The 18416-nt window shown below is 42.0% G+C and overlaps 1 protein-coding gene across 2 annotated transcripts in view; it reads right to left on the bottom strand.

Moving 5' to 3' along the window:
* LOC121288071 (E3 ubiquitin-protein ligase MGRN1-like) overlaps window positions 1-18416 on the bottom strand; it is a 194418-nt gene that overhangs the window by 35623 nt on the left and 140379 nt on the right. For both annotated transcript variants that reach the window (XM_041206368.1, XM_041206367.1), the window contains exon 8: window positions 17255-17302. In XM_041206368.1, the coding sequence (XP_041062302.1) occupies window positions 17255-17302 (48 nt within the window). The remainder of the gene's footprint in view (window positions 1-17254; window positions 17303-18416) is intronic.

Raw genomic sequence — 18416 nt, 5'->3', positions numbered from 1 at the left:
AACAGCCTGACACAGTCATCCTCATGGAATCATACCTTACAGATAATGTCCCAGACTCCACCATCACCATCCCTGAGTATGTCCTGTCCCACTGGCAGGACAGATCCAGCAGAGATGGCGGCACAGTGGTATACAGTCTGGAGGGAGTTGTTCTGGAAGTCCTCAATATCCCCATGAAGTCTCATGGCACCAGGTCAAACATGGGCAAGGAAACCTCCTGCTATTTACCACGTACCGCCCTCCCTCAGATGATGAATCAGTGCTCCTCCATGTTGGAGAAAGCATTGAGGGTGGCAAGGGCGCAGAACGTACTCTGGGTGGGGGACTTCAATGTCTACCACCATTGTGTTGTGTGGCACTATCAGTGTGCTAAATGGGATAGATTTCGAACAGAGCTAGCAACTCAAGACTGGGTGTCCCAGGTGTTGTGGGCCATCAACAGCAGCAGAATTGTACTCGAATTCAATCTGTAACCTCATGGTCCGGCATATCTTCCACTCTACCATTACCAATAAGCCAGGGGATCAACCCTGGTTCAATGAAGAGTGAGGAGGGCATGCCAGGAGCAGCACCAGGCATATCTAAGAATGAGGTGTCAACCTGGTGAAGCTATAACACAGGGCTACTTGCGTGCCAAACAGCATATGCAGCAAGTGATAGACAGAGCTAAGCGGTCCCACAACCACTGGATCAGATCTAAGCTCTGCAGTCCTGCCACATCCAGTCGTGAGTGGCAGTGGGCAATTAAACAACTCACTGGACGAGGAGGCTCCACAAATTTCCCCTTCCTCAATGATGGAGGAGCCCAGCACAACAGTGCAAAAGATAAGGCTGAAGCATTCACAATAATCTTCAGCCAGAAGTGCTGAGTGGATGATCCATCTTGGCCTCCTCCAGAGGTTCCTAGCATCACAGATGCCAGCCTTCAACCAATTCAATTCACTCCACATGATATCAAGAAATGGCTGATGGCAATGGATACTGCAAAGGCTATTGGCCCTGAAAATGTTCCAGCAGTAGTACTGAAGACGTGTGCTTCAGAACTTGCCACGCCCCTAGCCAAACTGTTCCAGTACAGCTACAACACTGGCATCTACCCGGCTATGTGGAAAATTGCCCAGGTACATTCTGTACACAAAAAGCAGGACAAATCCAACCCAACCAATTACTGCCCCATCAATCTACTCTCAATAATCAGTAAAGTAATGGAAGGGATCATCAACAGTTCATATCAAGCAGCAGTGCCTTACAGTAATCTGCTCACTGATGCCCAGTTTGGATTCCGCCAGAGCCAGTCAGCTCCTGACCTCATTACAGCCCTGGTTCAAACATGGACAAAAGAGCTGAATTCCCAAGGTGAGGTACGAGTGACTGCCCTTGACATCAAGGCAGCATTTGACCGAGTGTGGCATCAAGGGGCCCTAGCAAAACTGGAGTCAATGGGAATCAGGAGAAAAACTCTCTGCTGATTGGAGTCACACCTAGCACAAAGAAAGATGGTTGTGGTTGTTGGATGTCGGTCATCTCAGTTCCAGGACATCACTGCAGGAGTTCCTCAGGGTAGTGTCCTAGGCCCAACTATCTTCAGCTGCTTCATCAATGACCTTCCTTCCATCATAAAGTCAGAAATGGGGATGTTCACTGATGATAGCACAATGTTCAGCACCATTCATGACTCCTCAGATACTGAAGCAGTCCATATCCAAATGCAGCAAGAGCTGGACAATATCCAGGATTGGGATGACAAATGGCAAGTAACATTCGCACCACACAAGTGTCAGGCAATGACCATCTCCAGCAAGAGAGAATCCAACCATCGCTCCTTGATGTTCAATGGCATTACCATCACTGAATCCCCCACTATCAACATCCTGGGGGTGACCATTGACAAGAAACTGAACTGGAATAGCCATATAAATACTGTGGCTAAAAGAGCAGGTCAGAGGCTAGGAATCATGTGACGAGGAACTCACCTCCTGATTCCCCAAAGCCTATCCACCATCTACAAGGCACAAGTCAGGAGTGTAACGGAATACCCCCCACTTGCCTGTATGACTGCTGCTCCCAAAACACTCAAGAAGCTGGACACCATCCAGGACAAAGCAGTCCACATGATTAACACCACATCCACAAACATTTGCTCCCTCCACCATCGTCGCACAGTAGCAGCAGTGTGTACCATCAACAAGATGTACTGCAGGAATTCACCAAGGCTCTTTAGGCAGCACCTTCCAAACTCACAACCACTACCATCTGGAAGGACAAGGGCAGCAGATAGATGGGAGCACCAAACCCTGGAAGTTCCCCTCCAAGCCACTCACCATCCTGACTTGGAAATATATCGCCGTTCCTTCATTGTCGCTGGGTCAAAATCCTGGAACTCCTATCCTAACAGCACCATGGGGGTACTTACACCACATGGACCACAGACGTTCAAGGAGACAACTCACCACCACCTTCTCAAAGGCAACTAGGGATGGGCAATAAATGCTGGCCCAGCCAGCGAAGCCCACATCCCATGAATGAATTTTTAAAAAAGCACAGAAGATGCATCTCCTATCCATTCACTGCACTCCATAACATTGTTCAGAGCCCCTACAACAACAACTTGCACTTACATAGCAACTTTACCGAAGTAAAATGTCTCAAGGTACTTCATAGGAATGATTATCAAACAAAATTTGACATCAAGCTACAGGAGGTGGCTGGTTTTTCAAAAAAAAAGTGTTCTGTCTACAACTGCTACCCTGAGCTGCCTGACATTTGCTATTTTTATTCACTATTCCATTCCCACTCCAACCTTTTCCCTTCAACACTGTTCCAAGGTCAACGAACAGCACTTTTCTACTAGACATTTTGAAGTCTTCTAACCTTACTATTGACTTTAATAACCAGACTTGAACTTCAGCCATTTTGCAAACTTCTGATCCCACTTCAGGTCTGCCTTACCCAACCACCAGAGAGCTGCACATTTTCTTTTGCTTCAATGTCTTTAATTTTATTTAAAAAAAGGTTATTCTTCTTCCTATTGCCTGTTTTACATGTTCTACATTTAAGTAATTTACTGTATATGTGTCAGTAACTGCGTTTTTCATCTTCCTTTTATTGTCTCACTTTGTGAATGTTGTTCACCTGTAATTATTACTAGTTCTGATTAAAAAGTTAAACCTGAAATTAACTTGTCTGTTCTATATACAAATGCTACCTGGAATGTTGAATGTCACCCGCATTTTCTGTTTTTGTTGAATATTTCTACAGAAAAGCCAGAACTTGCTTCAACTACTGGAGTTGGATTATTTTGCCACAAGACAAAAGCTTGGATTTTGTGGTTGGACATTAATGGTAAGCAATTAAAGCATGTTAATATAACTTGAAGAGGGTATCTCATTCATGATAAACGGCGAACATGCTTAGTTTTGGCACAAGCAGCATTTGCTTTTTAGGAATAATCATGAGCATTTACATGTTTTGACAGCAGATGGCAGAATCACACCAGGCTTCAGATGTTACAGTACATAACCAGGGGAATCTCACCACACACAAAGTAAACATTTCTGCCATGATACTGGGACAATTGAAATTTTCAAGACTGGGGATGGATAGATCTTTGTTAAGTAATGATGTTAGAGGACATGGAACAAATGTAGGTAAATGGAGTTGAGGTACAAATCAGTCATGATCAGTCTGAATGATCTCAAGCTTACTTCCACATATCTTAAGGCAGATTCAGCATGTGGGGTGGCAGTGCAAGGGTAAAGAAATCAGTGGAACAGCGTCCCATTCAAGACCTTGTATCCTCTCGTTTGCTCTCTTTTATCAAATTCTATTTGTAAAGTACTGCTCTGCAAATACTTGAGGCATTTAGCACTGAAGTCTTTCTCTAATAACTTATTTATTTGTTTTATCTACAAACCTGTCTATAGTTTGCATTTTTCAATTAAAAGATGAAAGGTTTAAGATGGGCTAATAATCTCCCATTGTTTTGAAAACAAGTATAACGAGTAAGAACAAAAACAGAATTACCTGGAAAAACTCAGCAGGTCTGGCAGCATCGGCGGAGAAGAAAAGAGTTGACGTTTCGAGTCCTCATGACCCTTCGACAGAACTTGCGTTCGAGTCCAAGAAAGAGTTGAAATATAAGCTGGTTTAAGGTGTGTGTGTGGGGGGCGGAGAGATAGAGAGACAAAGAGGTGGAGGGGGGGGGTGGGGGGGTGTGATTGTAGGGACAAACAAGCAGTGATAGAAGCAGATCATCAAAAGATGTCAACGACAATAGTACAATAGAACACATAGGTGTTAAAATTAAAGTTGGTGATATTATCTAAACGAATGTGCTAATTAAGAATGGATGGGAGGGCACTCAAGGTATAGCTCTAGTGGGTTTTTTTTTATATAATGGAAATAGGTGGGAAAAGGAAAATCTTTATAATTTATTGGAAAAAAAAGGGGAAGGGGGAAACAGAAAGGGGGTGGGGATGGGGGAGGGAGCTTACGACCTAAAGTTGTTGAATTCAATATTCAGTCCAGAAGGCTGTAAAGTCCCTAGTCGGAAGATGAGGTGTTGTTCCTCCAGTTTGCGTTGGGCTTCACTGGAACAATGCAGCAAGCCAAGGACTGACATGTGGGCAAGAGAGCAGGGTGGAGTGTTGAAATGGCAAGCGACAGGGAGGTTTGGGTCATTCTTGCGGACAGACCGCAGGTGTTCTGCAAAGCGGTCGCCCAGTTTACGTTTGGTCTCTCCAACACCTCATCTTCCGACTAGGGACTTTACAGCCTTCTGGACTGAATATTGAATTCAACAACTTTAGGTCGTAAGCTCCCTCCCCCATCCCCACCCCCTTTCTGTTTCCCGCTTCCCCTTTTTTTTCCAATAAATTATAAAGATTTTCCTTTTCCCACCTATTTCCATTTTATATAAAAAAAACCCACTAGAGCTATACCTTGAGTGCCCTACCATCCATTCTTAATTAGCACATTCGTTTAGATAATATCACCAACTTTAATTTTAACACCTATGTGTTCTATTGTACTATTGTCGTTGACATCTTTTGATGATCTGCTTCTATCACTGCTTGTTTGTCCCTACAATCACACCCCCCCACCCCCCCCTCCACCTCTTTGTCTCTCTATCTCTCCGCCCCCCACACACACACCTTAAACCAGCTTATATTTCAACTCTTTCTTGGACTCGAACGCAAGTTCTGTCGAAGGGTCATGAGGACTCGAAACGTCAACTCTTTTCTTCTCCGCCGATGCTGCCAGACCTGCTGAGTTTTTCCAGGTAATTCTGTTTTTGTTTTGGATTTCCAGCATCCGCAGTTTTTTTGTTTTTATAACGAGTAAGACTTGGGTCTTGTTGATTTAATATAATTTAACTTTGTATAACTGTAAACCTGTCTAGAAAGAGGGGTGTAGCCTGAAACATTAAATTACTCCAAAAATTTAAGCTTTAAATTGAGGGATTTTAAGTTTATAACTTAAAAAGAACTAGTTTCTGTAAATGGTTGCACCTTGGTGCAGAAGGTGACAAATAGTTAAACTCTCAATGGTTGCTGAAAACGGGTTAAATTAGGGCATAGTCAAAGTGTAATGCAAACATCAGAATTAAACTTGAGTCAAATACATTTTGTCAATCTCTCCTTAGCCCCGACCTATTGCTGACCTTCTATCTTGCTTCACTTGCTCCACCCACCCCCCAAACAGTATAAATTTCATCACCTGCTGAGTTTTTCCAGCTATTTTTGTTTTTGTTTTAAATTTTATCACGTTTCTACTCCTCTTTAGCTCTGATGAAGGACTCATACGGACTCGAAACATTAACTGTTTTTCTCTCCACAGATGCTGCCAGACCTGCTGAGCTTTTCCAGCATTTTCTGTTTTTGTTTCAGATTTCCAGCATCTGCAGTATTTTGCTTTTATCAGAATTAAACTGTTTAATGGTTTAATTTTTATTTAACACTACATTTTATGTGTTTATTTTTGTAGACTGCATTGATAGTATTGTAATGACATTACTCCTCGCATATAGTAGCTTTATTACAGTAATATCAGTGTTGGTTGCAGAAATACAGTTTGCTTATTTAAGCGTCAATGAGCAAGTTAAGAATGTAGTCAAGCATGCCCAAGGGGATTGCTGTTTCCCTGGGCATTCCAGCAGTCTGAGAGTTGAAACAAATTCAATTCGGAGTTTATTTTCATTACTTATGTTCACAAATTCCAGATTGATCATCACTACTCTCCTCTCTCCAGTGACAGTGCTGAGCGCAGCAGTAACTGAGGTCATAAGTAGCATGACCGAGCCTAAGGTATCAGAGCTCTATAGCATGGTACAGATTGTTTAACAATGATTATTATTTTTGATCTTTTAATGGTCAAAATAATGGAAAATCTGGTTTGATGGTAAAATGCCAACCCCAACAGGGGATACATCTAAAGAGGGATACTCTGAATTGGTCAACTTGCATGCTCACACTACACCACTAGATGTTTTAGATAATGTGTATTCTGAACACTAAAAACAGTCTTCAAATTCATGCACAGTGATGAGAAAGGCCATGGACAGAATTAGTTAGAACTACACAGTACAAAAAGGAATAGTGGGTTGGGATTTGTGGATCCAAGTCTCCATTGTATTGTTTGTAAGCTCAGCATCCTGTGCTACCGTGAGCCCATTCTGACCCCATAGCTTCTTCAAAGAACTGCCTACTTCTACCTCACTGTCCTCAATCTCCTTAAACTACAATTTATCTAAATCATTACTACCTGAATTCCATACCAGACTAGGTCCTTTCACGCATCCCCTCTGACCCTGCTGACCTATTTTGGCTCCTCAAATTTAAAATTCTAATTCTTGTCTTTAATTCTCTCTATAACCTTGCCCTTCACTATTTCTATAACATTCTCTGCTCTGCCTAAAATAAAAATTGTTTACTTTTAAACAATAATTTGGAGTTTAATCATCTTGTAATTCCCATACTGGAAGGCCTGTTCGTTTAGTTGGCTAGATGGCTAGTGTGTGGATCAAATTAATGCTAACAGCACAGAGTCTGATCCTCATTCTGGCTGAGGGAGGCTTGGGGCCTGCCTCCATGACCTACCTGTAGCAAAAGAAATCACAGCACTTTGCTGTTGTTCAGCGAATAATCAACAAGCAACTGCGTTTGGGTAGAGAACTTCAAAAAAAGCTGTTCCCACACTATGATCATTTTGATGGGTAAAACGAAGAGGTGATAAGATACCTAAAATAAAAGCAAAATACTGCGGATACTGGAAATCTGAAATAAAAACAGGAAGTGCTGGAAAAACTCAGCAGGTCAAAGAAGAAGAGTTATGTTGGACTCGAAACATCAACTCTGTTTCTCTCTCCATAGATGTTGAGCTTTTCCAGTGCTTCTTTTATTACGATACATACTTGAGTTCCATTTTGTTGCTCTTTAGCTTTATATCTTGCGCTAAGTCCTGTGATGTTTTCCTTATTTAATGTAGATGAATTCAAGTTGAACATACATTACTCTACTTGAAGTTAGTTAATATTTTTTCATATACAAATGTAATTAAATGTGCAGAGTTTTACAGCACATTTTACCAATAAAGGGCAAACTTCCTCAAATCTATTGAAGCATCCAATACTTTTAGAATAAAACAATTATACAAACACACTTCCCAAAACATAATGAAGAACACTATGGCATTTGATATTGCCAACCTTGCAGACTATAACTTGAAATTTTTGGTCTAGTTGTACATTTTTATTAGTTCTTAGTACAGAATTGTATATTCCAACCAGATAGCATGGTCTTTGGCAACCAAAGGTGTGTAACAGGGAGAATATTGTGCGACAGGGACAATGGCCCCTAAAAGCATTTTTTAAAAAGCACATAGGGCCCAAGGTGTGGTTGCCCCATAACACACGCACCATTATAAATGTACAAGTCTCTGACAAGAGGAAGTGTGTCAAGGTTATCCAAAAAAATACAGGCAATAGAAGCTTAGAAATTTAAGTCTCAATTTACTATTTTGTTCCCTAATACAAGTCTCCCACTGCTGGCAGAGACCAACTGACACTAGAAATAATACTCCCCATTGCTATGATGGAATTTCTGTCATTAGCTCCACAGCCTCAGACAGATATTTTTAAAACTTATGTGTTGTCTGAGCAATTGAATAACAAGGAAGTTATTAACTGAATTCACCATTGCTTTCTTGAATTAGGATCTCCATATAACTGCTTTACCCTGTAATTTTTTTCCTGCATTATGCGAAAAGGATGGGACAAATTGGACTGAGAGCCTCTCCACAGTTATCACTATAGTTTTCATATTATTATTACCATTACATTCAATCCTTTCAAAACGTGTTTTATTTTATTCTAGTAATTAGAAACATTTTAAAAGTCACATTAATCAATGTTATTTTCTTGTAACAAATGAAATTAATTAATAATTAATTCATTAATCCTTGATTCACTGTTTCTATTTCTTCACCCAAAACAAAGAGTAACTTATTATGGCAATCACCAATAAACAAAAATTGCAATTTTTTCACAACAACATCCAGATTTCTAGAAAGGAGAACTGAGTAAGTTAAAAGTAATTTGGTATGAAGAAGGTAGCTTCAATCAAAAGAATGAAAAAACATAGCAAAATACAATCAACTTACTTTCCTATTCTTCACACACCTCACGGTTTTAACTAAGTAACACCATTGGGTGAGGAATTGAGGAATTTTGAAATCTGAATCCAAATTTCTTGTCCACTCAAGTGTTAAAATAAATGAGCTCTTCACTTCTAAATCCAAATCGTAATATCCTGCAATATCATACAGGAGCCTTATAAGTGTTTTTCCAAATTATACATTGGAACTGGCTTACAATGAAGGCATAGCTCTGAGTGAAAGACACCATGAGCTTTATCTGCAATCTGGGGTCGGGAACCCGACAGCTGAATCATTTCCGGGTCCCGACCCTGCACCACTGCTGCTTCACTGATACAATTCATTGATGAAAAGGAAAGCTCATAAGTGGGCCAGAGGCGAGCTGTCCCAGGGTACTGCATGCAGGTGAGAACTGCTTCTAGATTGCAGCTGCCATGACAGGGCTTGCCATTGCCTTGCAAAGTGGAGCAGGCAGGGAATCAGATGGCCAGCAAGTAAGTGTAAGCAAGCGGCTAAACGGTCAATCAGAAGGTATTTGATCTGCTCTGTCTGAATCACCCTGTTATTTCATTACTTTTATTAACAGTTGTACTTGAATATTGCTGAAAAAGGATACATACTGCCAAAGCTTTTCATCTTGCAATCATCAGGACAAATGCAAGAATGCCAAATTTCAAACAATCACAACAATTTATATTACTGGAGAAAAGGGGTGCTAATTGGTTGGCAAGTTGGCTCTGACTGGCTGAGGTGTTGCCACAGAGAAAGCAACAGGGAACTTAAGGTACCCCATGCACTCCTCCCTCCTCCAATTCATGGTTCATGCCTCCACTCTGCAGGTGTGATCAGGAAGGCTTCCAAAAACATGTCGCCTTGCTGAAAATTGCATAAGTCCTAAAATGCCCATTTCCAGGATAGTGTTGGCAACTTCTAACCAGCACTGTGTGGGGTTCCCGACCTGCCCCCTTTCCCACTCCATTGAAAATAGCCAGAAACAGAAATGAAAGGAGGACATCCGCTTTTGCCGTGGCGGCCATATTTTTCTAATTCTCGACTCTGTGTTGTCCTGAAACAGAACCACAAAATCAAGCCCAAGGTGTTCAGTAAAGAAAAGGAAGGAAATGAAAGAACATGGCAGTATTGATTAGAGTCATAAGAATTACTACAGCAGAGGAGGAGGTCATTAGTCCCATTGTGTCCATGCTAGCAGGATTGAGGAGGATATTACAGTGCTGGAGAGAGAGAAAGTATCAACTTAAAGAAAAAGCATATTATTGTGCAAAGATGGGTGGCAGGTCAGAAGATTGGAAAGAAAATAAAGAACAGCAAAGGATGACTAAAAGGTTAATTAGGAGAATATAATTGGAATACAAAAGAAAGCTAGCTAGCAATGTAAAGACGGAAAGTAAGCCTTTCTATCCTAGTGGGATAAAGGACAGAACCTATTTTGGTTAGAATTAAGAAACACAAGAGGTACCATTACGCTACTGGGTGCATTCTATATGCTACCACTAGCACGAAAGAAATAGAGGAGCAAATTTTCAGGGAAGTTACAGAGAGGTGATAGACTTTAACCATCCTATTATACACTGGAATAGCATGATTGAAATTTACACTCATTTTGAGGGAGAAATGAGTGCATCCAAAACTAGCATTTTAAACTTAAATAAGGACAATTATGAAGGCATAAAAGCAGAGCTAGCTAAAGTGAACTGGCAAATGAGGTTAAGGGATAGGTCAGTAGAGGTTCAGTGGCAGACATTTGTATGGTGGTGCATTTATATGTCTGGAAGCTACATATATTATTACACTAAGGCCTTGTTCTTTGCAGACAGAAAGAACATGTACACAAATTGCACCTGTTTCAGCTAAACAAAATAAGTGACAGCCATTCGCTGACTCATTCCTCAGGGCAATGCCTTGACCAATCAGGTCAAGTTGCCTGGCTTAAATTTCAAACAATGCTTAGCAGTTAACTGTCAGTCACCATCACTGGTGCATTCTCCATCGCAACACCTCTACCAATCAGAGTCCACTTGATAACCAATCAGCATTTTCTTCTCATACAGTATAAATTGTTGTTTTCCCCTTATCTTGGTATTCTTGCAAAGTGTCCTGATGAGCGCAAGATGAAAAGCTTTGATATGTCTCTTCTTTTAGCAATACAAAAGGGACAGTGGCAGCATGGATTAGAAGTTGACTGTGTGACGGGAAACAGGGAGTAGTGGTGAACAGTTATTTTTCAGAGTGGAGTGAGGTATATAGGAGGGTTCCCCAGGGGGTTGCTGGTAGGGCCACTGCTTTTCTTTGATATGTATCAATGACAATTTCAAAATTCACAGAAGACAGAAGACTTGGAAATATTGTGAACTGTGAGGAGGATGGTGATAGATTTCAAGGGGACATAGACAGGCTGGCAGAATGGAGGACACATGGCAGATGAAATTTAATGTAGAGCAATGTGAAGTGATACAGTTTGGTAGGACGAAAGAGAAAAGGCAATTTAAAACAAAGCATACAATTCTAAAGGGGCAAGAACAAAGAGATCTGTGGGTTGTTATAATCCCTGTAGAGACTGATAACTTTGAAAAGAAAGTAGCCCCCACAAAGTCAAAGGAAAGAAAGCTGATGGACAAGATTTCACTTTTTAAAACTTTTACTTTAACAAACAGTCTTTAACTTCTCGAAGGCCATCTGACAGGACTCTGACCAGTCGAATCTCACCTTTCTCTTCAACAATTCATTCAGGGGTCCCAGTGTGCTGAAATTAGGGACGAATGACCTGTAGAACTCACACATTCCCAGGAATCTTTGTCTTAGGGATAATAAAGTCTATTATAGCCTGAACCTTGGCCTCTTGTGGATAGCCTTCCCACCCCGCTGCCAATTGAAGCCTTTAAAGCCCACTTAAAGGCATTTAAAGCCCACTTAAAGGCTTCATCCTGCCTCTATTGGTATTAGCTATACGGGAAGCACGGCAAAAAAACTTCCCTGGGCTCACTTGCAGGCTTTGAGGGCAGGGGGTTGCCCCTCATTCAAAAGCATTCAGTGCCTGGTCAAGGGATCCGGCAACGAGAAAAAGGGTGGGAGGGGGACCCCACGAGAGCCACCTCCCTCCTCTTGTTGCTGACCCCCATCACTTCCTCCTTCATGATCCCGAATCCATGATTCCCCCACCTGCCATCATGCTCATCCAGCAACAATACTAGACCTCAGATGGGTGTTGCACCTCCCAGTCATGCTGCCGTTCAACAGAGCAGAGCTGCCAACCTCATGTAGCTGGCAGCTCTTGGTGGGCAGGGCTTCTGCCCCCAGGGTCCTTGGTGCTGGTGGAAGGCCCGCCACTGGCCTGTCCAATGCCTAAGTGGAACAAAATGAGGCGGGCCTTCACAAAAAAAGGTGACTCAGGGCCCGCACTGGTTTTCCAGCACTGGCCAAGACCTCTGTTTTTGGCATCTTGCTCCATTCTTACGGTTTGCTAGTGTCACTCGGGAGGGTTTAAACTAGTAGGGAGAGGGGTTGGGAACCAGAGCAATAGGTCAGCAGGTCAAATAAATGATTGGGAACTAGTGAATGTGGCCAGTAGGGCTAAGAGGAAGAGCAGGCAGAGAGAAATTACTGAACACAGTGGCACTGGGCGTCTGAAATGCATTTGTTTCAATGCGAGGAGTATAACAGGCAAGGCAGATGAGCTTAGAGCTTGAATTAGTACGTGGGACCAAGATGTTATTGCTATTACAGAGACTTGATTGAAGGATGAACAGGATTGGCAGATAAACGTTCCAGGATTTAGATGTTTCAGGCAGGATAGAGAGGGATGTAGAAAAGGTGGGGGAGTTGCACTGCTAGTTAAGGGGAATATAACAGCTGTACGACAGGAGGACACCTCAGTGGGCTCACGCAGTGAGGCAATATGGATAGAGCTCCAGAATAGGAAGAGTGCAGTCACAGTGTTGGGGGTTTACTAAAGGCCTCCCAATTGCCGGTGGGAGATTGAGGAAGTTATGTAGGCAGATTTTGGAAAGATGTAAAAGCAATTGGGTTGTTGTGGTGGGTGATTTTAACTTTCCCTATATTGACTGGGAATCACTTAGTGCTAGGGGTTTGGATAGTGCAGAATTTGTAAGGTGCATCCAGGAGGGCTTCATGAGACAATATGTAAATAGTCCAACTAGGTAAGGGGCAATACTGGATCTGGTATTAGGGAATGAACCCGGCCAGGTGGTCGAAGTTTCAGTAGGGGAGCATTTCGGGAAAAGTGAACATAATTCATTAAGTTTCAAGGTACTGGTGGATAAGGATAACAGGAGTCCTCGGGTTAAGGTGCTTAATTGGGGGAAGGCTAATTATAACAATATTAGGCAGGAACTGAGGAATCTAGACTGGAGGCGGATGTTTGAGGGCAAATCAACAACTGACAAGTGGGGGGGCTTTCAATCGTCAGTTTGACCGGCATGTTCCTGCTAGGATGAAGGATAAGTATGGCAAGTTTCAGGAACCTTGGATAACTAAGGATATTGTGAGATTAGTCAAAAAGAAAAGGGAAGCATTCGTAAGGGCTAGCAGGCTGGGAACAGATGAAACACGTGGAGAATATAAAGAAAGTAGGAAGAAACTTAAGCAAGGAGTCAGGAGGGCTAAAAGGGGTCGTGAAAAATCATCGGCAACCAGGATTAAGTAAAATCCCAAGGCCTTTTATACATATGTAAAAAGCAAGAGGGTAGCCAGGGAAAGGGTAGGCCCACTCAGGGACAGAGGCGGGAATGTGTGTGTGGAACCAGAAGAAATGGGAGAGATACTAAATGAGTACTTCTCATCAGTATTCACCAAAGAGAAGGACTTAGCGGTCGATTTGTCTAGGAAGAGTGTGTAGATACCCTGGATCATGTTGACATCAAAAAGGAGGAAGTGTTAGACGTCTTGAAGAATATTAAGGTGGATAAGTCCCCCGGGCCAGATGGGATCTACACCAGAGTACTGAGGGAGGCAAGGGAGGGGGTTGCTGGGGCCTTGACAGAAATCTTTGTATCCTCACTGGCTACAGGTGAGGTCCCGGACGACTGGAGAATAGCCAATGTTGTTCTATTGTTTAAGAAGGGTAGCAAGGATAATCCAGGAAATTAAAGGCCGGTGAGCCTTACGTCAGTGATAGGGAAATTATTGGAGAAGATTCTTTGTGACAGGATTTACTACCATTTGGAAGCAAATGGGCATATTAGTGAGCAGCAGCATGATTTTGTGAAGGGGAGATCGTGTCTCACTAACTTGATCGAGTTTTTCGAGGAAGTGACAAAGATGATCGATGATGGAAGGGCAGTGGATGTTATATACATGGATTTCAGTAAGGCCTTTGACAAGGTCCCTCATGGCAGAAGGGTACAGAAGGTAAAGTTGCACGGGATCAGAGGTGAGCTGGCAAGATGGATACAGAATTGGCTCGGTCATAGAAGACAGAGGGTAGCAGTGGAAGGGTGCTTTTCTGAATGGAGAGCTGTGACTAGTGGTGTTCCGCAGGGATCAGTGCTGGGACCTTTGCTGTTTGTAGTATACATAAATGATTTGGAGGAAAATGTAACTGGGCTATTAGTAAGTTTGCAGACAACACTAAGGTTGGAGGAGTTGCAGATAGTGAAGAGGACTGTCAAAGGATTCAATGGGATATAGATCAGTTAGAGACTTGGGCGGAGAAATGGCAGATGGAGTTTAATCCGGACAAATGTGAAGTAATGCATTTTGGAAGGTCTAATACAGTAGGAATTATACAGCAAATGGCAGAACACTTAATTGCATTGATGGGCAGAGGGATCTGGGTGTACAGGTCCACAGGTCACTGAAAGTGGCAACGCAGGTGGATAAGGTAGTCAGGAAGGCATATGGCATGCTTGCCTTCATCAGCAGGGGTATTGAGTATAAAAGCTGGGAAGTCATACTGCAGCTGTATAGAACCTTCGTTAGGCCACACTTGGAATATTGCGTGCAATTCTGGTCGCCACATTACGAGAAGGATATGGAGGCATTGGAGAGGGTGCAGAGGAAGTTTACCAGGATGCTGCCTGGTCTGGAGGTTATTAGCTATGAGGAGAGGTTGGAGAAACTCGGATTGTTCTCACTAGAACGATGGAGGTTAAGGGGCGACTTGATAGAAATTTACAAAATTATGAGTGGCATGGACAGAGTAGATAGTCAGAAGCTTTTTCCCAGGTGGAAGAGTCAATTACTAGGGGACATAGATTTAAGGTGAGAGGAGAAAACTTTAGAGGAGATGTGCGGGGCAAGTTTTTTTACACAGAGGGTAGTGAGTGTCTGGAATGCGCTGCCAGAGGAGGTGGTGGAAGCAGGTACAATAGTGGTGTTTAAGAGGCAGCTTGACAAATACATGAATAGGATGGGAATAGAGGGATACGGACCACGGAAGTGTAAAATGTTTTAGTTTGACAGGCAATATGATCGGCGCAGGCTTGGAGGGCCGAAGGGCCTTTTCCTGTGGTGTACTTTTCTTTGTTCTTGTTCTTTAACATGAGGTTTTCTTCAAAAACAGTCAAACAGTTTGGAGAGAACCTTGCTCGTTTTCCCTCAACCGAGTTCTTATTGTTCTGAACTGTCTGCCACAAAGACAGACCAAAAAACCGAATGCCACTGCAATTCGTTTTTTATTTCACAATAATCCCTGTCGCTGACTGGAAAGGCATCAGGAATGGTCGTACATGTGCACTCAGCCTGCACTGTGTCACCGGTACAAGCATAACAACTGATCCTGACATCTTTTCGGTTGGTGGATGGAGCATCAGAAGTGCGCATGTGGCTGCAGAGCATCAAATTCCACTTCAGATTTCTGCTTTATTACTGCGAATAAACTTGCTGAATTTGGAGTGCATCACAGTTATGAAAAATGGAAACAGTGATTGAAGGTTTAAGTAACTGACTCTGAAGCAACTTGGGAAGGCTTTGTGAAGACAATTCCCAACTAGCTCAGTTGGTAGTTAATGGGGCTCTTAAGTCTAAAGTTATGGCCTCAAATCCCACATTGGGTGATGATTTTCTTTTACTAAATCTTGTTTATTTTTTATTTACCAAAGAACACACTAATTTATAGAAAACAGAATAAATCTTTTTGATAGCATCTACAATAAGTCCTGTTCAAAAACCAATCTCCTGCACCATTTTTGAAGAGAATTTTAATAATAATGACTGAAGAATGAATTGGACATTTTGAGGAACAGTCAATCCTAACACGATCCTGTTTTAATTTACTTAGTAATACCATGTTTCAGTTTGCATTTGAACACTTACTTTAGGCCACCTGGCTAGTAGTAAATGATAAAGTCACAGACTGATTCACAGCTGCAGCTGTCAATGTGTCCTTGCTAGTGCAGCGAGTGGCACCGCACCCCCCCGCCCCCCCTCCCTTTTTAGCTCTTTGTCCCTACGGCAACCTCAAGTCAATGGAGATTTCTTGGAATCTAATGATGCTATAATCAGGAAACCAATTAACTCCCTTTCAGAATAGTCCCCAGTCCACTTTGGTCTTCAAGAGGGCATTGCAGTAAAGAAAATACACGGGTATCCCAACATAGAGATCATCACAGAATACACGTGCACAGAGAAAGTGGTTAAAAAGGCATAAGGGATCCTGGGTTCATAAATAGAGGTATAGAGTACAAAAGGAAGCAAGTTATGATGACTCTTCTTTCAGCCTCAACTGAAGTAATATATCCAATTCTGGGCACTATACTTTAGGAACAGTGTGAAGAATTTAGAGGGGTGCTGGAAAGATTTATGATAATCATTCCAGGGACTTCAGTTACATGGATAGACAGAAGAAGCAGGGTTTGTTCTCCTCAGAGAAGAAAAGGTTGAGAATGAATTTGATAGAGGTGCTCAAAATCATGAGGGGTTTTGACAGAGTAGATAGAGCGATACTGTTTTCATTGGCAGAAGGGTTGAAAACCAAAGGACTGATTTAAGGCAATTGGCAAAAATAACGTCATGAGGAAAAACATTTTTTTAAACTAAGCAAGTGGTCAGGATCTGGAATGCACTGCCTGAAAGCGTGGTGGAGGCAGATTCAATCGTGGCTTTCAAAAGGGAATTGGATAAGTACCAAAAGAGAAAAAAATTGCACGGCTATGGGGAAATGACAGGGGATTGGGGCTTGCCAAAGTACTCTTTCAGAGAGCTGGCATGGACACAACAGGCTGAATGGCCTCCTTCAGTGCTGTAACCATTCTATGAAAAATCCCTGAGTTGAATGAAGGATGGATAGCATGGAAAAATCATTCTGGCTTGTTTATAGGCCTGACATAGGCATAGGCACATGCCAGAAGGTGAAGGTATACCTAAAATTAGGTCTTGGACCTCACCAGCATATCACCAGAGAACTGCACATCCAGAGGTAAGCTGCTTCCACGCTTGATGATGGTCCTCAGATGGGTCTTGGGAGGGGGAAATCAGACGGAGGGAAGAAGGCATTTAAGAACCAATTTTCATAATTGCTGTGGAGCTGGGAGGAGAACTCCTACACCTACACATAAATTAACTCAGGAATAGTTCAATAATCTTGCTCGTCATCATTCCGATGCAATGAAGTTTACAGGTTACTTACAATCTGCTTTTGCTTTAACGGCTTCACAGAAAAACTTCCATCGACATGCTGTAAAATAAATGAATGAAGTCATCAGCAAGCCAGAGAAAAAACATGCTAATACCAGTTAAAATTCTAGATAGGATATAAATAACAATATGGAAGATTTTTTGAACCACCTTATATATTCATGTAGAATGACTCAAAGTATCACAATGTAAACTATTCTCTTCCCAGACAAGTCTACAGATGCATGTACAAATTTAGTAAGTGATTCCACAGACAGCTGGATATTATTAACTCAGGAATGGATATTTAGTATAACACCAGAAGGGATACATAAACTTCCTGATGTTGGTATTGTTTTTCCCTAATCATTTTGATATTTTTTGTATGGTAATATTCATACAATGAATAACTTACTAAAACTTCAGTGAAACAGAAAACCTAGTTCTAAGTTTGTAACAATATGACACATGCCCCAACATTAGCTCTATTTTTCTACCCGTGCAAATCTTGTACAGATTAAATAAAAATCCACTCAAAATTAATCAAGACATGGGAGGAAAAAAAAGTGGCCACAAAAATCCACTGTGATTCTGGCAGGCTACAGGTATAATTTTGGTATGAGTTTGTTGGAATTGGGAGGTCCCATTCCTGGATGCTGGGAGATGAGAGAGATTAAAAAACTAGCTAGTGGCAGAGGTCAAATAGGTAGATCTCAGCATTTACGATAAAATGAACTATCTCACAGACTATCAAGGTCAATAACTATGCTGGCAGCAGATTCCATCAGAGAATCTTAAAATGTTTAACATCTGAAATGACCAAGACTGACTCCATCATCATTCTGAGGAAGCCTTTTGAATATAGCTTCAGGATCTGTTTTTTTTTAATTTTTTTTCATGTTTTTTTTTATCGTGTCCACAGACAGTCTATACATGGCCCAGCCAGAACTAGACACATTTTTGCGCCTTGTTGAATTCGGCAAGATCTGCAACAGTGCAGGGTTCCTCTAACGATAGGCATTGCAGGAGATGTTGCATAGCCTGTGGCTCAGTTCCACATTCACAAGTTTTTGGGCTGGTTCTAGATCCCCATTTGCTTAGTGACACCTTTGAACGACCTACTCCAGTCCTAAGGTATCATTCAAAAGGCGCTTCAACTTCAAGAAGGCCGATTG

This window comes from Carcharodon carcharias, chromosome 15 (assembly GCF_017639515.1).
Source record: "Carcharodon carcharias isolate sCarCar2 chromosome 15, sCarCar2.pri, whole genome shotgun sequence".
In the NCBI taxonomy this organism is placed as follows: Eukaryota; Metazoa; Chordata; class Chondrichthyes; order Lamniformes; family Lamnidae; genus Carcharodon; species Carcharodon carcharias.
The sequence above is the reverse complement of the archived record's forward strand: the minus strand, read 5'-3'. Positions and strand labels throughout refer to the sequence as shown.